At 35.1% G+C, this 27,006-nt stretch overlaps 1 protein-coding gene across 1 annotated transcript; it reads left to right on the top strand.

Annotated features, from left to right (window-relative positions):
* The first annotated feature begins 20,004 nt into the window (after nucleotides 1-20,004).
* On the top strand, nucleotides 20,005-26,338 carry LOC114310513 (U-box domain-containing protein 35). Its single transcript, XM_028256525.2, has 9 exons — nucleotides 20,005-20,103; nucleotides 21,644-21,765; nucleotides 22,316-22,524; nucleotides 22,626-22,677; nucleotides 23,087-23,384; nucleotides 23,527-23,628; nucleotides 24,541-25,770; nucleotides 26,132-26,222; nucleotides 26,334-26,338. Exons 1-9 carry the CDS (start codon nucleotides 20,005-20,007, stop codon nucleotides 26,336-26,338), a joined length of 2,208 nt encoding a protein of 735 aa, XP_028112326.2.
* The last annotated feature ends 668 nt before the right edge of the window (nucleotides 26,339-27,006 follow it).

Here is a 27,006-nt window from a genome sequence, read left to right as displayed (position 1 = left end):
TTATAGGGTGATTACCTTCATTAAGGTACTCCTATTGCTTTTGAAAAGATAGTTGAATACATCTTGAATGGTCTCCATTTATATTGACATAATCAGCTTAATTTAGAATGTAAGAGAGAGAGAGAGAGAGAGAATGGGATGGTTACATGTTAATTTTTAATCTAAAAAACTAAAAAAAGAAACTCCATTGAGAGAGAGAGAGAGAGAGAGGGTCGTAAATCAAGTGGGAAGATCTATGACCCCTCAATGGTTAAGAGATATAGGGTCTGACAACGTGCTAAGTTTGAGTGTTTTGAAGAAAAAAAATCAAGAGACACACACATACACACACATACGGGAAAATTTTGGGAAACTCTTTGGTGCCTCCGAACATGCATTGACAAGGAGGTAGCAAAGAGGGAGGCAGGTGTAATTAACTTGTAAAATAGAGAGAGAGAGAGAGAGAGAGGGGGAGAGGGAGACAGAGACAGAGACACAGAGCTCTTCCACTTTTTTTATTTATCTATTTGTTTATTCATGCAAAGAGCCAACAATAAATTTGGCTAAATGTGGAACCAAAGGGGAAACAATAATGGAAATGCAATTGGGAATGTAGAAAGGAGGGCTGAAATAGTTGCAGTGGCAATAGACAAGGACAAAAGCAGCCAATATGCTCTTAAATGGGGTGTCGATCATCTCCTTTCTAGAGGCCAAAATGTTACCCTAATCCATGTCAAACAAAGGCCATACTCCATTCCCACTCCAAGTAACTCTCTTTTTCTCTCTCATAACTCCATAATATTTTCTTTCGCTTGACAATGTGAATAAGAAAAGTATAGGTCATTCAACTACCAAAAATATTAAATGACCATGTATATGAATATTGTGATTTGCACTTCTCTCAAGGTCATGAATCCCATTTGATTGGTTTGAGAGATTATATTTTGATTATGTTTTATATATATATATTTTTTAATTTTTACTTGTTAAACATATTGGGATACCTTGATTTCTAAACTCCGCCATTTAAAAAATAAATAAATAATCTAAACCATAAGCATGTTTGAACAAACCCCTCCAATCCAATCTCTTAATTCCAATTTTTGGAAGTCTTCTTTCTTTTTTTCTTTTTTTTTCTTTTTTTTTTTTTTTGTTTTGTTTCCGGACAAACAAAAATGATAACGTCATTTTGTGCATAACTTCCTTGATAAATTGCAAACCGTAAAGCTAAGTTAATGTGTAATGTGCTTTTGAAAATCAAGATGGAATCAATATTCAATATTGTGTGCTTGGTTTCGAGATAAACAAATGATAATTAAAATATTTGATGATAGTTTCATGGGGTTCTCTTTTTTTATGGACACCATGTTCTTGTGTGGATGCAGTGGGAAACCATGTTGCTGTCTCTGATGTCAATGATGGAGTTGCGAAAGCATTCAAAACACAAGTTGATAATCAAGCCAAGGAGTTGTTCCTGCCCTTTCGTGCATTCTGTACACGTAAGGATGTGAGTTCAATTATTTTTCTATATATTATTGAATTTTTTGGTGGGTTAAAGCAATTCCTTCAGCTTTTATAACTCAATTTTCCCTACAATGTTGCAAAAGATTAACCCCCGCCCCCTACCCTAAAAAAATAAATAAATAAAAAACAAAGTTTTCAACACGGGATGGACGAGATCCATTGTGGCCAATTTAACCTTAACTAATGTGATAAATTACTATGCATTTACTTTTTATAAGTTCCCTTTGTTTGTAGCAAAGAAAGTAAGACAAATGGGAAAAAAAAAAGGGAACCTTTTTTAATATTTTAACTTGTCTGTAGTCTATCGTGTAGACTAGACAACCCAGTTGGGCATGTAGGACCCACCGCAGGTGTCTTTCGGATGACTAGACCCTTTCATTTAGCATGCCCTTATGTGTAGATCATCCAAAAAAAATTAAAAATCGACGAATCATTTTGACACCATTCTTACCATTTGACGTAGTAGGAAAACATGAAAAGCAAAATTTGAAGTAACAAGAACAACACAACCTTTCTACATATTTGTTGAATTCTATGATTAGTATAATTGTACAAAAAAGAAGAAAAATCTTTCAACAAAATTCTGAATTAATTATCAAAACTTGAATAGCCCTAAGACTTACAACCCTTTTTGGGCACTTGGGCCATAATGTCAATTTCAAAACTTTTGGGCCAATAGCCCCAGGGTTTATTCTTTTGGGACCGAAAGAAAAGAAATAAATTTGAAAACATCATATTATCCCTACCTATCTATATATTTGTCCACGATGCATATATGTCTACCTATATGCCCTTGTCACTTATCCCTGTCCATGTGTCATACTGTTATATGTTCACCTAATATGTCTATCTGTCCATATCACCACTGCTAGCGCTTCCACTGGTCACCATCAGTGACTTTTTTGCCAACAACAGTGGTTCGTCGTTGATCCGGTGGCAATGAGGTAAAAAAGAAAAAAAAAGAACTTCAAAACAATAATTTTTCATTCTCGCCAAACAATTTCATTAATCGTGTCTTTATCTCCAAAAAGGATCAATTCCTGGACTTAATGCCATAGCCCTCCATAGAAATGGACTTATCACAAGTAAACTCTTATTTATAATAGAAGAGAACTTCTAAAGACACTAGCACTAAAAAGGAAAATAAAATATTATGAAATAAAAACAACTTCTTGTAGAACAATCCTTTCTTTTCTTTTTCTTTTTCTTTTTTTTCTTTTTTTTTTTACATTATTAGCAAACAAAAGAAGAATTATATTAGAAGCTATATATGTATATAATAGAATACCAAGGGGATAGGAATTGTATCATTGTTAAAACATTACATCTCAACTATGTTGGCACCTGATACATGACTAATCATTTGCAACCTCAAGGACAAGAAGAAACAAAATCGAAGCGTTGAGATGGTTCTAACTCCACCCTACAGAACAAAAATACAACACATTAACAGAACTAGGAAAAACAAATGCCAAAAGAAACACATCTGCCACTGGAGGAATCACCTACTACGCCCTACACAAAATCTAATTTGCTTTATGTTAAAAATAAAATCAACAACCTAGAAAGATGACCCTAATGAATGGTATTTAAACCATAGCACCACTCAGACTTTTATAAACTCACTCAATTCATCTAGACTTAGATGATGACCATTGAAGAGACAATCATTTCTATGCCTCCACACAAACCACAACACTACTGAAGGAATGGTTTTCCAAATCTAGTATTCTAACTTTTTGAACTTGGTTCCAAACCACCATTGAAGCAAATTTTCCATGGAACCTGGAGATGCCAATTGAAAGCCTCACCAATTAATGATATTAAACCAAACCCTCCAAACAAATGGACATAATAGTAGTACATGATTCAAAGTTCCATTGTTAGAATTACAAAGCACAGGTAGTGAAAGCACTTCTACTCAACATACATATTCTTTGCAAGAACACAAAGGTCTTAACCCTTCCTCTCCATGCTAATCATGTAAGGAATTGCACTTTAGGAGAAGAAGCATTCTTCAAAACCAAACTTGTTAACTAGAGATTGTGTTACCCAAAAGGCAACCCAAGAGGGGGGTGAATTGGGTTTCTACAAATTAAAACTAATAATTACCCAATAAAAACTTGGCAATAAGTACAATAGGTATAACAGATAATAATCACAATAATATCAGATGAATATCACAATTAAAGTAATTTAAATAGATGAGTAAAGAGATGAGGGAAAAGAAAGCAAACAAGATTTATAATAGTTCGACTTCAACCATGCCTACGTCTACTCTTCAAGCTTTACTTGAGATTTTTCACTATTCTTCTAGCTTCATAGGGTGCTAGAAACATCATGTACATGGAGCAATCCTCCACAAATTTTCTAGCTTCACAAGGGTGCTAGTAACCTCATACATATGGAACAATACTCCACAAATTCCCTAGCTTTACAAGAGAGCTAGTGACTTCTTACAAGTTGGTGATGAGTGCTTTTTCTTTCAAAGAAAGATACAAGGATAACCTCTCTCAAGTAGATACAAAATAATGAAGCTCTCAGAATTTTCTATGAACTCTCTCAAAGGTAAATAGACATAAGGCTAAAGCTTAGTATATGTTTTCTGAAGATGAGTGATGTATCAAGGATGAGGAACTCTTCAGATTAAACCAGAGAAGATGGAGTATGAGATTAATGAAGAATAATAAACTTTTCTAGCTTGTGGTTCACATCTCTGTCTCTTTGTTTTATCTTCCTTTCACTTTAGAGCTTTGTAATATATAGAGTAGAGTGCTTTCATTTCTTATCATTGGTGATGGTGAGATAATATACATATAATTAATGTCATCCTTTGTCTCTAGCCTATGTGAGTTTTGCCCGTCGGAAGATGGGTACAGTCGTTGTAGGAACGTTACAAAATTGATTCATACACAGTGGTCGTTCACCTGAATGTCCAGAGTAATCATTTACACTAGGTGGTCATCCGCCCAGACGTCCCCTTGGATGACCACCTGGACGTCCACCAAACATCAGTTGAACGAGGCAAGATAACCTTGGCCAGTCCTCCCTTCGATCAACCAGCTAGCCGACCACCCTGTGGTGGCTCGGCCTTCTTCCTTTACTACTTTGTGCTGCTACTATTCTGGGCCTGGTTCTATACCTGTTTTATCATCATTTTGGCCTTCAAATAGCATAGTTAACACAAAGAGAAGATAGATTATAATAATTAAATCAAACAATAAGTTTTTAATTGTAATCCACTCTACAAAATAAATCAAAACAAATCATCGAAATTCATGTTATTCATGCTATGCTTACAATCTCTCACATTTCGATGATGGCACACAAGGATGTTTTGATTTGTTTGGGTGAGGAACAACTCCCCCTCAAGGCATGCTTTTCTTAAATTTCTCTCCTTGACAAAGTCACATTCACATACATAAAACTTCCTTTCATTCTCTCCCCTTTGACATTATCAAAACAACATTACTGTGTAGCTTGAATTTGAGCTTGGCCTGAATGGGTCGAAATTCATCTTACCGGTCGTCTGACCGATCATTCAGCCGGTCGTTCGGTGACAAAGCTGACAGTCACGGTTGACAAGGTGACAACCGTGGTAGACAAGTGTTTCACCTGGTCATCCAGGTGGTCGTCCGGCCAATCGTCTAGTAATCTGACCGGACAACCAGCGAGAAGGCTGACAGCTGCAATCGATAAGGCGACAACCGCGGTAGACAAGTGTTTCACCTGGTCGTCTGGGAGGTCATCCAATAAACACCAATTTGGGCCTTTTCAAGCTACAAGGCATTTTTTCTATCAAAACTAAATATGGAGTTAATGTTCAAGTCACTCTTCCCCTGAGAAAAACATCTTTACTCTTACATCATCAACAATTAATAAGCCAAAGATCATGTTTGTAAGAATTAAGATACCAAGAACATTGATACCAAAACAATTTCACATTATCAACAATTAATAAGCCAAAGATCATGTTTATAAGAATTAAGATACCAAGAACATAGATACCAAAACAATTTCACATTATCAGCAATTAAAAAGCCAAAGATCATGTTTGTAAGAATTAAGATACCAAGAACGTAGATACTAAAACAATCTCTTTCTCTCCCCCGATGACATTATCAAAAACACATAGGGAAGTTGGCCCTACTTAGCAAAATGGGATGATAAAAAATGGCAAGTCTCATTATATCTCAAATAATCATTCATTTCAATATTACTAGTGGATAGATAGATAATACATTTCAAGCTCATACCAATACCAATTTATAGTAATGGGAAAATAGATAATGATAGTATGAAAGTACCATATAGCAGTTAAAGAGCAAGCTGATATGTTTGATACCAAATGTAAATGATGTTACTGATGCCAATAGGATATCAATATGCAGTCTAAAAGATTTAACAATCATAGCATAAGCATTATGCAGAATACCAATTATAGCTCACAACAATTTAATCTCATTACAATCTCATAGAGCTACTATAATTCAACAACTGAAACGTGTCCAAAGTATAACAGTTCATATGCCTAGAAAATCATGAAATCAATATATAGCACATATTTAAGCATAGGCAAGATTTTCTTTCTTCTTTTTTGGCAAGAGCATATTCATCATTAAAGAATATACATTACAATCATATGATGCAACTTTAAATGCCATGAATAATCAATCCCTTTTTTATATCATTGTAATGAAAATGTTAGTTCAAAGGATGTGAGATAACATATGAAATTTATCACAAGAGCTCAAGAGTGGATTAGGAATCACACCATTAATTCATGAGTTGGAAACTTTTTCATTCTTCAATTTCCTTGCATAAGGAGTCTCTCAGAGGAATTTAACATGCATGGTTAATAAAATTATTTCTCCCCTTAAGTTGGTGCTTCCTTTTTCCATTGTGATTTTGTGCATGTTTATCCAATAATAAAACAATCACATAAAACATATAGTGTATAAAATGTAAGCACATTATAAATGTTGTTCTATATCTCCTCTTTTGAAAATAGATAAACTTAGAAGATGAGAAGATTTCAATAGGTGCCATGATCAATCAAGAGTTTAGAGTGCTATTTTCGGATTTTTCAAATTGTGCCACATAGCATAATGTACATGACAAAATAGGTTTATGCTCTTTGTTCTATCAAGAAGTGATGCATCATACTCAATTAATCACAAAAAATTGACAAGGGGCATTTTCATCAACTATATCCAATCCATATGTTCAAGCTTGATACAATCTTTTTACTCAATGTGGAACAGAACATGAATGCTATACACCAATTAATTTTGACCGTTATCACTCAATAGCATCTCATGAGATATATGCCAATATAGTCTTTATTCAATTGATTTCCAACATAATAGATGCAATGTCTCTACAAAAATATTATTCTTCATTTTATTCAGACATTTTGGATGGACCATTAATCAAAAGATTTATTTCACAATTGAATACATCAAATATTTCATAACTCAATCAAATATTTCAATATGAAGCGTATGAGCATTAATTTTTCATATTAAGCATACTTTTTGAGATCACAAGTGTACATGAATGTACCAAACATAATTTTCACAAAATAGTATACAATCTCAAAACCTGCTATATCAACAAAATTGATTCTATAATGATATAACTCAAAAAGGATTATCAAATTTGTGTTTAATCACATATGTGAGGTGAATATTATGCTTACAATTGAAAAGTCATTTTCTTATCTTTTTTTCATAGCAATGGATGGCAAGATATAAAATAATCAATGTATTCATGAATCATCCATAATTAGGTAATCAATGTATACATGAATCGTCCATAATTAGGCATTCATCAATATAATATAAATATCAATTTTGAGCTTAATGATGGTTTTTAATGAAACAAGCATAACATGACTCATTAAACTAAGCACAATTAGAATTCATGAAAGTAATTATTAAACTCACCCTATTGTATATAAATCACACCTTAAAAATTTATAGAAGTTAGACTCAAAGGTGTGTTAGAGGTTATACCTTCATTTACCTCTTTGTAATTTTCACCCATACATTACCGCTCATGTTCATCTTGGTGGTTCTCATTTCATCATTTTTCTTCATGTAGGGACTGATTTTGTTCTCAAAATTGAATACTTTTGATGTGCATCTTCTCTCCAAGATTTTGGTGTTCTTTGAGATTTCACCTATAAAATAACTTGATTTCTTTCTTGGTACCCATACTTTCTCGGATCTATGGGGATTAACCTCAAGAATATTTAATCTCATAACTAGCTTCGGAGGATCTTTTTCAAAAATGGTTTTGAAGTTCTTTTGTTTCTTGATGGGATTAAAATCAATGCCTACTTTATAAAAAACACATCTTTTTTTTTTCCAAGAAGTTTGTTGAGGTTTTCTTTTCCTTTTACAAAATTTTCAAGTGTTTTGTTTAAATCCTCAACATTGTTTTTCAAAATATTTTTCTCATTAGTAATAGATGTAAAATCATTTTTCAAAGTAGAGTTTTCTATTTTCAATACATCTACATCATTTGATAGAGAAGTAACTAATTTCTTTAACACTTCATCTTCTTTTGCTATTAAGCATAGATAGGATGCTTCATTGTTGTTGTCTTCCTCATCGGAGCAGCTTTCATCATCTTCTCCCCAAATAGATTTAGTTTTCTTTTTACTTCCATCTATCATGGGAAGTTCATGAGCTATGAGTGACCCCGAGAGTTCTTCAATACTTAATCTTGTTAGATCCTTTGCTTCTTGAATAGCAGTTACTTTGGCTCCCAAATCTTTGGCAAGGACCTAAGAATTTTTCTCACAAGCTCAACATTAGTATAAGATTTACCAAGACATTTTGGAACATTAATAATGTTAGTAAATCTAGAAAATTTTTTAGAAATAGATTTATGGAATTCCATCTTAAAAAGCTCATAATCATGAATAAGTATATCAATAGGTGACTCTTTTACTTGACTAGTTCCTTCATAGGTAATTTCAAGTTTATCCCAAATCTCTTTTACAATATCATAACTAGAAATCTTATTGTACTCATTTACAGCTAATCCACACAAAAGGATGAGTTTGGCCTTCTGATTAGTATGTAACAGTTTATAGTCATGCTCCTCATATTCTTCTTCAGTTCTGGGCACACTAATATTGTCTACTAATTTGGTATGGATTTTAAGACCTTTTTGTGATAATGAGCCACAACACATAATTACTAGCTTGAAGATACAAAGTAATTATTTTCTTTCCAATGACTATAATTCCTACCATCAAATAGAGGTGGCCTAGTGCTTACTTGACCTACAACAGAGTAAATACTAGATATGGTTGCCATGGATCAAAAACTCTAAGATTGTTAAATCTAATTAAGAGCCTCAGGCTCTGATACAAATTGTTACCCAAAAAGCAAACCAAGATGGGGGGTAAATTGGGTTTCTGCAAATTAAAACTAATAATTATCCAATAAAAACTTGATGATAAGTACAATAGGTATAATAGATAATAATCACTATAATATCAGATGAATATCACAATTAAAGCAATTTAAAGAAATGATGGAAGAGAAGGCAAACAAGATTTATAGTGGTTCGGCTTCAACCAAGCCTACGTCCACTCCTCAAGCTTCGCTTGAGATTTTTCACTATTATTCTAGCTTCACAGGGGTACTAGCAACTTCATGTACATGGGGCAATCCTCCATAGATTTTCTAGCTTCACAAGGCTGCTAGTAACCTAATACACATGGAGCAATCCTCCATAGATTCCCTAGCTTTACAGGAGAGCTAGTGATTTCTTACAATTTGGTGATCAGTGTTTTGCTTTCAAAGAAAGCCACAAGGATAACCTCTCTCAGGTAGATACAAAATAATGAAGCTCTCAAAATTTTCCATAAAACCTCTCAAAGGTAAATAGGCATAAGGCTAAAGCTCAATATATTTAACGCCCTGAAATAATTAACATTAACCCAACTCATAATAGTGCTACAATCGATCAACCATCTTAGAACTTCTATTTATTATATCTTTGATTATTACAAAAGATAACATATGCAATATATATTCACCAATCCTAGATTTTGAATCTACAACATACGGCATGGATATAAGAGTAAAAAGAGAAATAAAATCAAGCAATGAAATGCCTTAATGGCTATAACTTTCCAAGACGTTGCTTGGTTACAACAAAATGAGTTTAAACTCAATACAAGTAAAGCCCTACGCTTAAACAAAATAATTACATCAAGAAACCAAAAACGAAGCCTTAAGCTCCAAATCCTCCCAAGCTATATCTTTGGCGAAGGCATATCATTAGCACTTGAAAGTTGTTTTTCTTATAGGGTGAGCCACAACCTAGTAGAGATACTCTAATATAGTATATGAATCTTAGCAAAATTATAAGGTGAATGCACATGCATGTCATTTGTCAAACATTTCTCATTTTCCATCTCAAAACAATACAATGCCAAATTATATATCAATTCATGAACATAATCCTTTTATATCAGAAAACAAGGCAGTGGATACAATACACTGGGAATCTCTAGGTACGTGTCTGCCAGTGGGCTATACAAGCACTACCAAACCATTTTACTGGTACTAACCGGAAGGATTGGCACCTAACCGCATGAGTTTCTGGGCTTTCACCAGGGACACACAGGCCAACATAATAAAACCACAGCCACACCCTCTAACTAGATTCACTACGGTATTCACCAATTTTTCTCAAAATTAATAGATTTACAATATTCAATATGAAATGATGCTCAATGCACAACGTCTAAGAAATTAGTTTCAATTCATCCTAATTCTCATGCAATGTTTACAACAATCAAGACTATCCTCCACCGATAGCCCAAAACAGTTATTTCTATACAAAAGATAATTTATAATCAAAAGATACAATTTCATCAATTACTATGGGAGTGATACTACATATCCAACTCCACCATCATCATCAACATAAACATTGTTCCAATGTCACAATACCCAATGTCATTTTACATTTCCCTTCACAATTCCAAATATCCAAAATCTAGGGCAAAACCCCATTTATTTTACAAAGTCAATTTCAAGAAGAAATATCCACCATGTTAACATATCTCACTCCTAAATACATCCCCACAACCATTTTCAAAAATCCATTTGGAAAATCCCTCTTCAGATTTCAAATCCAAACCCTACGTTTTTCTCAAAATTCCCAAATCATTAAACCTTTTCAAAGAGAAAATAACTAAGCTAAAAATCATATAAAAGAGTTAAAGAAATCTCTACCTTAAAGTAGAAAACAAGAGAAAACAATGAGTAGTACTTGATGGAGCCAAAGACACAAACTTCTCCGATTAAAATGAAGCCCTCGACATGCTCAACGTTTTACTCCAAAGGATTAGGGTGAGGAAACCAACAGATTTGGAGTATTTGGAGCTAGAGTACAAGAAAGAGATGAAAAAGTGACTAAAGATTGCTTTCTCTCAGACTAATATACGCACAAACTGCTTGAGTGATCAAAACACCGCTCGAGCGAACAGCCACAATAAGTGACACTGCTCAAGCGACCAAAATCACCTCTCAAGCGCACCATGACCCCCTTCCAATAGTTTTACAGACTGCAAAAGATCGCTCGAGTGCAAGAAGTGCCTCTGGAGCGCAGATATCACATTCTCAGTAGTTTTACTGACTGTAAAAGACCGCTTGAGTGCAAGAAGCATTGCTCGAGGGAACATGCAAAAATTTAAGCAACAACTTATTGGAAAACTGACTTCCCAACTTGTTTCAAACACAACGAAAACTCCCAATAGCCAAACTAAGAAAGTATTATGATGGAAAATATATGAACAACAATTGAGTACATGGATTCTCGAATCTGAAAGCAACGGATGGGTCGGGTCTAAACCAGAATCGTTATAATATATATTTTCTGAAAATGAGTGATGTATCAAGGATGAGGAACTCTTCAGATTAAACCAGAGAAGATGGAGCATAAGATTGATGAAGAATAATAAACTTTTCTAGCTTGTGGTTCAGTTCTCTATCTCTCTGTTCTATCTTCATTTCACTTCAGAGCTTTGTTATATATAGAGCTGAGTAATTTTATTTCTTACCCTTGGTTTTTTCTCGTTGGTGATGGTGAGATAATATACATATAATTAATGTCTGCCTTTGTCTCTAGCACATGTGAGTTTTGCCTGTTGGAAGATGGATGTAGCTGTTGTGAAGTTGAATTTGAAAAATAGCCATTGTAGGAGCATTACAAAACTAATTCATACACAGTGGTCGTCCATCCGGATGTCCAGAGTCATCATTTACATTAGGTGGTCGTCCGCCCGGATGTCCCCTCGGATGACCACTCGGACGTCCACCAAATAGCAGCTAAACTAGGTAGGAGAACCTTGGCCAATCATCATCCAGGGTAACCGGCCGGTCGACCACCCTGTGGTGGCTCGGCGTTCTTCATTTACTGCTTTGTGCTACTATCCTGGGCTTGTTTCTATACCTATTTTATCATCATTTTGGCCTTCATATAACATATTTAACACCAATGGAAGATAGATTATAATAATTAAATCAAACAATAAGTTTTCAATCATAATCCACTCTTTAAAATAAAACAAAACATACTCAAAACAAATCATCAAAATTCATATTATTCATGTTATGATTAACAAATTCAAAAGAAGGGCAGACTTACATCTCATAAAGATTGACTAAGCCATGAATAGACCATAACTTGAGTCAATCAACATACCGGTCTCTTATTAATGGTCCATATCCCAATAAATCACAAAGTCTACTAACTTGATTATTCTTCCAAGCAAATAGAGACCTTATGAAGCTTAAATTCCAACTACCAAAGCTACTCTTTTTTTTTTGTCAACTTACAACCTTAAAGAGCCCTCCTTCTTAGTTGATAAGCTTGAAAGTATAGGAAATTCATTATTCATGTTAACATTACCTATCCATTGGTCCATCGAAAACTGAAATCTATTTCCATCCACAATCGCAACTGTAACATTATCCAAATAAAAGTTAAGTAGAGTCAAATTAGAATAAGCCATAGAAATAACATTATTCCACACCCTTTGTTGTTGGTGGAGCGTGAAACAAGACTTAACCTAATCAGATTAGGAAAAGGAAACAAGAAAATTAGTGTTTGGTTAGATTTGAACTCTAAACTATTTCCTTGTTGGTTAAGATTTTCCTTGTTAGTTTAAGTTTTGGTTTCATTATTACTTCAGGATTGGGTTTGAGGCTACCTTATAAATACACCCATGTAGCTCTATATTTTTGATTCATTAGTTTTGTGATCTTAAAGAGAGATACACAATAGTGAGGATGAAAGATAGATCATTGTAGAGAGAGAGTTTGTGAGATTGGGTGTGAGAGACTCTTGTAACTCGTTTCATATTGATCTTGGAAATCTGCAGTGACTCCGTAGACATAGCCTATGATTTGGGTAAACCACGTAAATTTCTTGTGTTGCTTTGGTGATTTTGATTTTCTAATCTTTTTCATTTCCATTCTAGATTCGTTGTGTGCGTGATTATTTACTCAGATCTTGGAATTTGGTATTAATCATATATACCATAACAAGTGGTATCAAAGCGATAGTTCCTATAGTAAGAATGATGGCGGATGAAGGCAAAGTAAAGATCAAAAAATTTAGCAGTTAAAACTTCGGATTGTGGAAGATGCAGATAGAGGATTATCTCTAACAGAAGGATCTTTATCTTCCTGAAGACCAGTGAGTGGGAGGTACTTGACTAGAATCCTTGGTTACGGTAGGACTATCCTTTGCTACATCAGTTGTGTTTAATATTCCCAATGAAAAGACAACCGAAGATTTGATGGTTGTTGTTCTGTCATGAATGTATGAGAAACCCTCAACCATGAACAAAGTCCATTTGATCAGCAAGTTGCTCAACTTAAAGATGTCCGAAAGAGGAGTTGCGATTAAACATATTAATGATTTCAACTCACTAATTAGTCAGTTGGAATCAGTTAGTATCTCGTTTGACAAAGAAGTCAAGGCCATAGCACTACTATCGAGTCTTTTTGGTAGTTGGAATTCGTTGGTTATTGTAGTGAGCAATTCTACCCATTCGAAAAATTTGAGCATGGATCATGTAGTGGGTTTGTTTATGAGTGAAGACACCCGAAGAAAAGATAATGTTGAAAGCTCTAGTTGCATTGGCAATTGATGATAGAGGAAGGAAACCCAATAGGGGCAACAACAAGAAGAGAAGCACAAGTAAATTCAGGAATGGTTGATCTCCATCTTGACCAAAGTTTAAAGGCAAGTGCTTGGGTCACGGTACGACTGGTCACACAAAGCGGGATTGCAAAGGTAAGAAACAAAACCACAATAATCAAGAGAGAAGGTGTTCGTAAATGTTTCTGATGAAGATGGTTTTGAAGCACTCGTGTTGTCTTTAGAAACTCATGAAGAATAGTTGGTGATTGATTCTAGTGCGTCGTTTCACGCTACTTCGCACAAGGAGTTGCTCCACAATTATGTCTTAGGTAATTTTGGAAAGGTGTACCTTGGAAATGATGAAGCCTGTAACATAATTGGCAAGGGCGAAGTATACATAAACTAGCCCAATGGAACAACTTTGAAAATTAATGAGGTCAAACATGTGCCATGTTTAAAGAAGAATATAATTTATGTTGGTCAACTCACTGATTTTGGTATTGTGACAATATTTGTGGATGATACGTGGATATGACCAAGGGGGCCATGGTAGTGGCTCCTGGAAAAAAGGGAAGGTACTCTCTACATAACGTCAGGTACCTTTAGTGCAATTGAGGTAACATCATCATAAGTCGAAATGGCATATGGCATCGCAAACTTGGATGTATAAGTGAAAAAGGAATGATGGTTTTGATGTCAAAGGGGAAACTATTGGGTTTGAACTCTTTGGATTGTAATTTTTGCGAAGACTGCCTTAGAAAAATAGAAAAGCGTTAGTTTCACCATGGTTCTAAGATCACGAAAGTCAGAACGATAGGAGTTAGTTCATATAGATGTGTGGGGTCCATCTCCAGTAAGATCTCTTGGGGCTTTAGTTATTTTGTCACCATTATTGATAATGCTATGCATATTGTGGGTAATTTTTTGAAGAACAAATATGATGTGTTTGATGTCTTCAAAAAATGAAAAGTGTTGGTTGAGAATGAGACAAGTTCAAAATTAAAGTGTCTCAAGTCTGACAATTGTAGGGAGTATGTGACGACGATTCCTGGCAACCTACGGCAAAACGGTGTCGCTAAGCACATGAACTAAATAATCCTAGAACGTGCTAGGAGCATGAGGATTAATGCTGGATTGCCAAAATAATTTTGGGTAGATACTGTGAATACATCAGCATATTTGATTAACAGAGGTCGTTTAGTTCTCCTGAATTGCAGAATCTTAGAAGAAGCGTGGATTGGTAAATGCGTAAATTTGTTGCATTTAGAAATATTTGGTTGTATCTATTCTGTTTACATTGATTCTGATAAAAGAAGTAAGTTAGATCCCAAGTCTTGTAAATGCATCTTTATTGGGTATGGCTCTAGTAATTATGGTTTCCAATTTTGGGAGATGGAAAATAATTGGAAGCATGGATGTTGTGTTTAATGAGTCTGTCATGTATAGGAATAGGCTTGATGACAAGACTAAATAACCTGAAATGGTTGAACTTGAGGAGATTTCTAATAGTGATGTATTGAAACCTCAAGACACCAATGTGCAGTTGACACCACCCATTGAGATGCAAACTCCTAAATCTCTTAGGAGGTCAACAAGAGAAACGAAACCTGTTGATCATTATTCTCCTTCCTTATATTTTCTATCGTTACTGGATAATGGTGAACTAGAATGTTACGAGGAAGCTTTACAGGTTGAAACTAGGGAAAAGTAGGAGCTCGCAATGGATGATGAGATGGAGTCTCTCACGACAAATCAAACTTGGAAACTAGTACAATTGCCCGAAGGTAAATTTGCACTATAAAATAAATATGTTTACCGATTGAAGGAAGAACCCAATAGTACTATGCGATACAAGGCCAAAATGGTGGTGAAAGGTTTCCAACAGAAGGCAAGTATTGACTATACCGAGATTTTCTCTCATGTGGTAAAGTTTTCTACAATTTGTACTGTACTTAGCATTGTTGAGGTTGAAGATTTGAATCTAGAGTAGTTAGATGTTAAAACTGCATTCCTTTATGGTAATTTGGAAGAGAATATCTATATGCATCAACCCTAGGGCTATGAGGTGGTTGGGACAGAAAATCTGGTATGTAAATTGAAGAAGAGTATATATGGGCTGAAACAAGTGCCTAGACAATGGTATATAAAGTTTGATAGCTTCATGGCAAGTGCAGGCTTCCATTAGTGTCGTAATGATCATTGTTGTTATTATAAAAAGCTTGACACTTTATATTTAATACTTCTCTTGTATGTAGATGATATGCTTGTTGTAGGTTCAAGCATGGATGCGAATGAAAGATTTAATCTAAATGAGGAGTTATCCAGAGAGTCTGCAATGAAAGATTTGGGTACAACAAATAAATCTTAGGGATGCGAATTAGCAGGGACAGGAGGAACAAGAAATTGAAGCTATCGCAGGTCAAATACATTGAAAAAGTACTCAATGAGGAGTTGTCCAAAGAGTCCGCAATGAAAGATTTGAGTACAATAAACAAATCTTAGGGATGCGAATTAGCAGGGATAGGAGGAACAAGAAATTGAAGCTATCATAGGTCGAATACATTGAAAAAGTACTCAATAGATTCAACATGGAGTGCACAAAGCCTGTAGGCACACCGCTAGCAAGCCACTTCAGATTAACAAAGGAACAAGGTGCATGTCACGACCTGAACCCGCCCCTAGAGGTTTGGATCATAACTGGCTAGTAATCATGAGATTACCTACAGCCTCAAATAGAAATTCAAAACATAATTAAGTATATGGGGCCAACAGTGGAAGCAAATAATGATATAATAAAATTTATCTAACGAGCTGTACATATATGTTATATCAGAATACTTATAAGTTAATAACCCACATCCAATATACATTCATACAAACACAGTTACACATCCAAAAGACTTACATAACTACAAGTCATCATCTTCTTAAAGGAGCTCAAAAAGTTATATACAAAGCATGGTCATACAAGACCAAACAATAACTAAAGTAAAAGCCTCATCAAGAGGCACACTTTAGTTGACCATCATCAAAAGCAAAAGTCGTATTCTATTGATTACAACTGTGTCAGATCATTATAATGACCATTTTATCAAACATATAGCAAATATCATAGACTGTTCAGATATTCGGAATCACCTTGGGTCCATCTTATCAGATAAATAGAATGACCTTGGGTCCGTCATATACATTCATACATCGTCAATCACAGTTACAGATATCATGATAATCGGACAGATAGAAAGCTCATTCATACTTACGAAATTATAAATTCAGAAAAGCTTACCACAATAGAACATTTAGAAAATCGATTATGCAAAAATTTCTGTACTAAAATATTACTCACAGCAATTACATTGTTGTCACGTCTCTGTAGGTCAACCTACACAGCACAAACATATACACACATTGTAACACGTGGCTAAATCAATTCATTCTTTTTTATTCAATCCCTTTAAGTCCAGTTCTAACGTATGAAGTCATTTGAGAGGCTTAACTCATGCCTAAGAATGCTCGGAAAGGAATAAGAATGAAAATATCAACATAATATGACTTTCAAAAATATATTGGAACTTGGCAGTTTGCTCGAACGCACAATTGGTCACTTGAGCGAATCTCATGGTCTGCAAAAGTACTAGATGCTTGAAATCTAGATTCGTTGATTACTCGAGCCAAGTTTAATTAAAACTGAGGTCGCCCGAGAGCACAATTGGTCGCTCGAACGATGTGGAATGTTCTGCAAAAATACTGGAAGCTCTCATTGTGCGTTCGAGTGGTAATTTCATCACTCGAGCGATGAGGTCGAATTCTGGTTTTCAAAACATGAAAAAAAAATGCTCCAAACTCAATTCCAAAGCAAAAACTCTTGCATGGCTTGTTCTAGACCATGAAAACACTTGTTAAAACATAAACACATGACCAATTCCAAACCCTTAGCTCAAAACTTCATGAATTCTTCATAATTGGAACTCAAATCTCCATGCATGTATAAGTTAGTTTCAAACTCTTTTCCATAACTGTCAAATCATAAAATTAAACTTCAAAACATTAGGAACCATGGATGCATGTATGATTCAACTCTCAATTCAAACATAGATAGCAAAAGTCAAGATCAAAATGAAAGAACTTTACATATTGATACATACATGCATGTCAAACCTCAAATTCATCATCTTAAAGCTATTTTCTTGTAATTAACCTCATATTCTTCCTGAATTCATTAGCTAGATGACTTGATTACATAAATTAAGGATTAAACTCTTACCTAGAGTCTTGAATTTATCTTGTTATAGCAAAATCTTAACCTCTTCTTCTTAATTCCTCAATCCTCCAAGCAATTCCTCAAGTTTTCTAGCTCTCTCTCTTTAAGATGAACCCTCCTTCTCACTCTAAGTTCTCCATCAGATTTTTGAGTGCCAAAATAAGTTCATCTTCTTCTTAAGGTTCAAATATATACATGTGATTAGCTTATTACATTAATTAAATATTAAGCTAATTAATTAAGGCTTAAGGTTAATTAAACAAATCTTAGTTTTACTAAACTGAACTGAATTTTAATCAAACTTTCTAAAAGGCTCTAAAAATTATGACAACCTAGTTAACTTGTCAATTTCGGTTTCTATAAGGCTCTAAAAATTATGGCTTTCAATTTCAATTTCAAATTATGGCTTTCAACTTTCTAAAAGGCTCTAAAAATTATGGCTTTCAATTTCAAATTCAAAACAAAAATCATAACATATAATTCACAAATCAATCAGATACATGCAAATTAAATGTAAGGCACACATTCACAACTCAAAATTAAATACATATAAGTATGTCACATGGTGGGGTTATCACAGTGCAACCACACATGAAGAGCGAGAATACATGGCGAAGGTACCCTATGCTTTAGCCATTGGCAATTTGATGTATGCCATGATATGTACAAGACTAGACATTACCTATGCAGTTGAAGTTGTTAGCATATTCATGAACAATCCTAGGAAAGAGCATTTGGGAAGTTGTCAAGTTGTTATTTAGGTATCTTAGAGGTATGAGTGATATGACTCTTTGGTATGGCGACACGGAAATCTGCATGCTTGGGTATGTTTATTCTAATCTAGCGGGTGACATTGATAATAAGAAGAGCATGACAGGATATATGTTTACTCTTGGCAGTGCTGCAGTAAGTTAGGTCTCTCAGTTGTAGATGATTGTAACTATGTTAACCACAGAAGCAGAGTACGTTGTAATTGCAAAAGCTTGCAAAGAGATGGTATGGCTATAGAGTTTCTTAGGTGAATTAGGGAAGAAGTTCAATGATTGCAAATATAGTGACAGTCAAAGTGCAATACATCTTGCGAAGAATTCCGCATTTCACTCAAGAACAAAGCATATTGATGTAAAGTACCATTTTTTTCGTTCATTCTTAGAAGATGGCAAGTTCAGCTTGGAGAAGATCCACACAAGTGAAAATCCTACAGATATGTTAACCAAGGTGGTTACAGTTGAGAAGTTGAAGCTATGTGCAGCTTTAGTTGGCATTGGCATGTGAGGTTAACGGTTCGAGTCAATGCGGTGTTCTATAGAGTTATGGGGTGAAGATTGTTCATGTCTTGATCAGTCTCCAAGTGAGAGATTGTTGTTGGTGAAGCCTTAAACAAGACTAAACCTAATCAAATTAGGAAAAGGAAATAAGGAAATTAGTGATTGGTTAGATTTGGACTCTAAACTATTTCATTGTTGGTTAAGATTTTACTTGTTAGTTTAGGTTTTGATTTCCTTATTAATTTAGGATTGGGTTTGAGGCTAGCCTATAAATTGTTAGAGAATGTGTGAAGGTAGAGTTCTACATCAGACAAAAACTAAAAGAGATAGGTCTTAATATACATTAGGTGGGCTCTCCAATTATAGACATAAACTTTTAAGTGGGTATGCGTTCCAAATAATGTATGTTGGGCCTTGACATGACGTCTGTGGACTCTGGAGTTTCTCTATGATGAATTGGACTGGTATTGCTGTGCCCTTGTAGGCTCCCTGATTCCTTAACAATTGGTATCAGAGTCAATGGCTAGTGATCTATAGGTGGGGTCTCCTAAAGCATCGATGTTATTGGCCTTGGGTTCGCACAGAGGCTCTCAATGGTGCAAGAAAAATCCATGACGACTTTTGATGGAACAAAGAAAATTCCTGGTACACTTGGCAAGGTTGGACCGTGATAAGATGGCTCTCAATGAAGTATGGTGGCTCATGATGGAGTGTGTGTAGGTGGCCCAAGTTGGACTCGATGTTTGAGAGTTATAGATCAAGATTAAGGGGGAGTTCATATGATCTATCATGAACCTGCTAATGATAGATCAAGACTCAAGATGGAGCAAAGAGAGGCCAGATGTTTGGTTTACACAGGATGGGGAGATTGTTGGAGCATGTGTGAAGGTAAAGTCCTACATTGGACAAAAAGTAAAAGAGATAGGTCTTAATATACATTAGATGGGCTCTCCACTTATAGGCTTAAGTTTTTAAGTGGGTAAGAGTTCCAAATAATATATTTGGAGCCTTAATATGGCATCTGTGGACTCTATAGTTTCTCCTCGATGAATTGGACCGGTATAGTTGTGCCCTTGTGGGCTTCCCGATTCCCTAACATCCTTAACACTGAATTAGTATCTAACCATCAACCTACCTTAACAATATATTTGTTGCACACCAATCTTTTCCATAGAGCAGTATCTTTTTGAATAAAATCTCCATCACCATTTAAGTAGGCAATCAATCATTCACAACCTTTATTCTTCTGATGCCTAGATCCCATTGATCCTTACTTCTAGACACCTCCTGCAGCTTACCATATAAACCTTTCCTTTTAAATATGTAACCCCTGTCCCTCCCCCAAAAAAATCAACTTCAATATTGTTAATTTCTCTTGCAACACCGTCTAGCATTTTGAAAATAGACAGAGAATAGGCTGGTAAGCATGAAAGTATTGATTTTAACAATGTGAGTCTACCAGCAAAACACAAGAGCCTTCTTTTCCATGCTGCAATTTTTTACTTGAACTTGTGTAAAACTTGCTTCCAAGTGATCCGCCTACTAGGATTAGCACCAAAAGCTAATCATAAATACTTGATTGAAATCCTTTGGCTGATGCAATCTAACTTTGAGGCAAAATCTGCAACAATAGCATAAGGAACACCAACAGTGCACATTACACTTTGTGATTGTTAATTTTTAATCTAGACGTAACTTCAAAGCACCTAAGTATTCTCTTTAAAGTTACCAACTCCACCCATTCAGCTTAATAGAAGATAATGTGTCATCATCAAATTGAAGATGTGAAAGTGACAAGCCATTTGGGTCAACGACTACTCCTTTAAATAGCCCCATCTCTTTGGCTCTCTGCAACAATATATTATGGCCTTCAGCCACAATGTTGAAATAGAAAGGTCAGAGTGAATCACCCTGCCTTGGCCATTTTTCAAGGTAGAACTCAAAAGTGGGTGAGCCATTAACAAGCACTGAGATCCTAGCCAAAGAAACACAAGACCTCATCCAACTCACCCATTTGGGTCCCAATCCAAACTTGTTAAGTATATCAAATAAGAACTCCCAATTAATATAATCATATGCCTTTTCAATGTTCAACTATAGAATATTTTAGAACTAAACCAAAATATTCATAATTAATTATTACTTTCAAAATAATATATATATATATATATTGTAGAAAAGTAGTCTACATCACTGTCCATTTATGAAGAAAAGTATTGAAATAATATAGTTACAATTATTAGATCAATTTTATTTTTGGAGTGGATGATTAGAACATAAAGGCCTGCAAAATGAAAGGATTGAATCAATGAAGTGAGCTCAATGATGGGCCCTACAGGCCAAACCAAACCAATGGTGGATTGGAGAGAATCAAAATGCTTTTCTTTTTCGTTTTGCTTACTTGACGTTGACATTTAGTTCCATGCAGATAAAATGTAATGAAGTCATCTTGGAAGACATGGATATAGCAAAAGCCATATGTGATTATGTTAAGGTCAACTTAGTTGAGACTCTGGTAGTTGGTTCCCCCTCGAAGAATAGCTTTATGAGGTAAATTACTTCTGGCCTTCACTCTTGAAATATAAATATATAGCAATGAAGAAAACCAAATCTTTCTGAAGCTCAGTCACACCCTCACGCGCATGTGTATGCATGCGTGTGCACATTCATGCACATAAATAACAATAAAAAACAGCAAATGCTATCAAATCGCTCAAAGAACAACAGAATTGAAGTTTTGATTATTTTATTCTAATGACTTCTACATAGCCACTTACTAGGATTCAAGTAGTTTTGTGCCAACATTGACATTGAGACTCAAATGTGTGTCAAAACTAGCATTCAAATTCTTCCGTGATAATTGACCACCAATTTCACTATACACTCAAAATTCTTTATGTATTCAAGGAAGGTAATTAGACCTTTTCCGATTTTGCAAAATCTACTAGGTTGTGCCACAACATTTGATTGAATTGTAAGAATCAGACCAATAGGAAACAGAAGTGGTTTACATTGATACTCATCAATCAAGCAGTGTTTGTACCTAAATTAGACATACTAATTTACAATGAAAGTCGTTAATGATCATCTTTCATGACAGAAGATTTAAGAGCTCAGATGTTTCGACCAATGTTTCAAAGGGAGCACCAGAATTCTGCAGTGTGTATGTCATCTCAAAAGGCAAAATTTCATCGGTAAGATCTGCCTCCATCCCAGTTCCAAACCCACCACCCCGCCCATTACAGAACCAAATCATTCCATATCATAGTTCACTCGATGTACGACCCATTCAAAATTATGGTACAAGAGGTCTGCTTCTGTAACTTTTAATATAACATCATGTTATCTATGAAGAGAGTTTTGTCATTGTTGCTAATAGAAATTATCTGGATTTCATCCCATTTCAATAGCTGAGAGGACACCATTTGCACCTCGCAACTTGATTGAAGACACAGAGATCAAGTAAGTACTTACTAATTCATTCAAGAAATTGAGAAATAATGATATAATAAGAAAACCGGAATAAATAAATAAAAAGTTAAGACTTGTATGTGTGCAGCTAACATATATATATATATATACATAAATGTAATATAACCGTCTTGCTTCGGTTGAAATGAATAGGCATAAGTACAATATACTTGGTTAACCTAGCTAGGAGATGCTTGAATAAGGGAAACTATGTGATTTTGATTGTGGTAGTGGTAGTGGTAGTGGTAGTGTAGTGGATGCTTTGCTTAATTATAAGGCAAGGCAATCATGGCTACCATACAAAATGCAAAGAGACTTCTGGAAAGGGGGAAAAAAAAGAAAGGAAAAGAATAAATAAATGGAAGTAACATAGTTAGGTGTTTGAATTACTAATGTGCAGGTCACCATTCAATAGAAATAAAGCATCAAACAAATCGTATGCGGAGCTTTCAATCTCTGATACAGACATATCATTCGTGAGCTCTGGGAGACCAAGCACCGAACGTATGTATCCCTTTGATAGTCAAGAAATGATGGGTGGGGCACCTCCTCGACTTTCATGTAGCTCTGACACAGACAACAGAAGCAGCTTTGGGTCATCATTCTCAGCATCCAAGTCATCTGATCCAAACTATATGCATGGCTTCTCATCTGGCTCCGAAAGTAACACTGCGTCGTGGTCATCATCACAGAACCTGGTATATATAAACTATTGTACTTGTACAATCAATTTCTAAAATACAAACAAAACAAAAATCATTATAGGATGCCCTTACTAGTAACTCAATACTCTTTTTTCCTTAAAATTAAAAAAATAAATAAATAAATAAAAACTTGCAGGATGAAGTGGAAGCTGAGATGAGGAGGCTCAAGCAAGAGCTCAAGCAGACAATGGAGATGTATAGCACAGCTTGCAAAGAAGCACTCTCAGCAAAACAAAAGGTACTGACTGGGTTTGTTCTTTTAGAGTTTTGATTTTCCTATTACATTTGATTTTAGATCATTGTTATCTAAAATTGTGTAATTAATTTTTTAAAAATTTATCAAATATAGGGACAAAATGTTAGGAAAAAACAAAAAAAGATATACTTGAAATTTAAAATCAAAGGTTAAATTTGATCCTTGGTTTTATTAGCATGCAAATACAGGCATTAATTTTGTAATCCGAATATATACAATACATATACGTGAAACTTTATATAACTTACAGTTTAGTATGGCAATTTGCTTAACACTTTATAGGAGAGCTACAAGAGCTCATAGTTACAATAAGGTCATCCCTTACTCTATTCCTTCCTAAAGTCAGGAACAGCGGGATGGGAACTAACTGATAGCTACAATTACGTAGTCTCGTGCAATTAACAGGCTAGGAAGCATCTTAGCTCCCAACAAAAGTCTATTGGTAGGGTCAAGTTGTTGAGGTCTCTCCAGCCTCAATAAATAAAGTATAGAAAAAGTGCGCTCTATAGTTGGGTCCAATTGAACAGGTCGTGGAGAAGATCTAGTTGCCTGGGTCACAAGGTCAGCCTCAGGCTAGTGCTTGATTGAAACTAGCCCTGAACCAGGGCAGAAGGAATAGCATGCAAAAGCCAGTTGGAAAAAAAAAAAAGCTAATTCACCTATTCTTTTGGTCACCGTTTTATATCACTACCTATGTGCATACTCATGATTGGTTCCTTGTTTGGAAACTATACTAAAAAAATAATGAAGAAAAATAATATAGTTTCACGCACCTGGTGATATAAAATGATGAAGAAAAAAAATTCGATAGAAGGCCTCCTACATATACTAGCATGAGTTAAGTTGAAATTTAATTTGTAATCTAATAATATTAATTTTTTTGTTGCATTATAGGCAATGGAACTTCATCGTTGGAAAATTGAGGAACAACAGAAATTTGAACAAGCACAATTAGCTGAGGAAGCAGCATTGGCAATTGCCGAGAAAGAGAAAGCAAAGACTAAGGCAGCCATTGAGGCAGCAGAAGCATCTCAGAGGATTGCAGAATTGGAAGCACAGAAAAGAATGAATGCTGAATTGAAAGCACACAAAGAAGCTGAGGAAAAGAATAAGGTACTAGATACCCTGGCACATAGTGATATAAGGTACCGTAAATACAGTATAGAGGAAATTGAAGCAGCAACAGATCACTTTTCCGAATCTCGCAAAATTGGGGAAGGAGGTTATGGGCCAGTGTACAAGTGTTATTTGGATCATACACCAGTTGCAATAAAAGTTCTTCGTCCGGATGCAGCTCAAGGAAGATCGCAGTTTCAGCAAGAAGTTGAAGTCCTAAGTTGCATAAGGCATCCCAACATGGTTCTCCTTCTTGGAGCCTGCCCAGAGTATGGTTGCTTGGTGTATGAGTACATGGCTAACGGGAGCTTAGAAGATTGTCTCTTTAGGCGAGGGAACAAACCAGTTATTCCTTGGCAAGTAAGATTTCGAATTGCTGCAGAAATTGGCACTAGCCTTCTTTTCCTCCACCAAACAAAGCCAGAACCACTAGTCCACCGTGACCTAAAACCTGCAAACATTCTGCTTGACCGTAATTTTGTTAGCAAGATTAGTGATGTTGGGTTAGCCAGGCTGGTTCCTCCATCTGTAGCCAACAGCGTAACTCAATATCGCATGACCTCAACTGCTGGAACTTTTTGTTATATAGACCCAGAGTACCAACAAACTGGCATGCTTGGAATTAAGTCTGATATCTACTCCCTTGGTATCATGCTGCTCCAAATAGTTACAGCCAAGCCTCCTATGGGTTTGACTCATCATGTTGAACGAGCTATTGAGAGGGGTAATTTTTCTGAAATGCTTGACCCATCTGTTACTGATTGGCCAGTAGAAGAGGCCTTGAAGTTTGCCAAGCTATCTCTTAAATGTGCAGAGCTCAGAAGAAAAGACAGACCAGATCTTAAGACCATCGTGTTACCTGAACTTAATAGATTGAGCAACCTCGCAGAAGATAATATGTCTAGTAGCAACAACAATAGTGTCATGATGTTGGGTGGCACTAGTTGTAGTAGTACTAGTACTCCTCCAAGGACCTCACTATATCAGAGCCAAGTTTCCACATCTCAAGTGAGTTCCTAACTTACTTCCTAATGCTCTAATGCATTCCATGCCATGCCATGCCATGGACGTAGATAAGCTAGCTCGTTTGCATTTAGTTTTTGTATTTTTTCAAAATTATATCTTCTTCATCTTATTCTCTCTAAGTTGATTTTTGAGATTCAATGAAACTTGTTGGATTGGAAGGAATTGTTCCTTTCATTCCTTGTATAAGACAAAAATAAATCCACATATTATTATATATTTGCGAGATTTTATTTATCTGTAAGACTACAAATGAGATTCAATTGAACCAAGAATCTTCTTGGTTGGTTCCGTGATGCTATAATCTTAATGTTGTCTTAAAGAAACTGAAAACAATCTTTTGCAGGAGATGATAAGCGACCCTCAATTGCAACAGTCTGGCTATGAAAGTTCACAGAGCGCTTTGAGTGCATCTTTTAATTCAGATAGGAGATCAAGTATGTATAGGGAAGCATTACAAATTTTTGGATTAAAAAAAAAATACAATCATATGTTTTTACAAGTTAAAAGTTTACTTGAAGCTCATTCTACTTTTGTGTTTTTCACAGGCTGAATGTCCGAGGACATCTTAACACATAATTCATTGTTCAAGGAGTTCAAGATGAAAACAAGGAATTAAAGTTAGCTCCTCGGCATATAAGATAAAAGGTGGAGCCCTTAGTTGATATTGTCAAGAAACTGTTTGAATTTTTTGAAAATTTTTTTTTAATGACAAATAAGATGATTGTATTTACAAAAATGTTATTGTAACTTCTATTTTGAATATTTGGATGACTTGAACTCTGAAGTTGTTCACTATCTCCTTGTTGACAAAGTAAATAATAAAAAAAAATCCATAATTTTGATATTTTGACCATGCTTACTCTCAACCAGAATCACAATTGAATTATACAGAAAAACTAAAATAGTTTAGGGAAACTATGACCTATTGGGCGAACAGTTACAGATCATTGAAAACTTTTTAAAAGTTACATCACAGGTGAAAGAATACAAAAGTAATTACAAAACCATTCAATCTTTAGATAGGATTACAAAACCACACTTGTATTTTTTTGGGCAAATTACACTTACATTTTGCCCCTGGTATCATTTTGGTCCTTACACTTTCAATTGTCTCAATTTTGACCCTTAATTTTAGATTTTATGTTGATTTGGTCCAAATGATAATGTCGTTAGCGATTTTGACGAAAATTGATCATTGAATTGGTTGAGATTAACTTA

The sequence above is a fragment of the Camellia sinensis genome, chromosome 13 (assembly GCF_055761805.1).
Source record: "Camellia sinensis isolate YWXY chromosome 13, ASM5576180v1, whole genome shotgun sequence".
NCBI lineage: Eukaryota > Viridiplantae > Streptophyta > Magnoliopsida > Ericales > Theaceae > Camellia > Camellia sinensis.
Note: the sequence above shows the minus strand (reverse complement) of the source record. Positions and strands in the feature narration are given on the sequence as shown.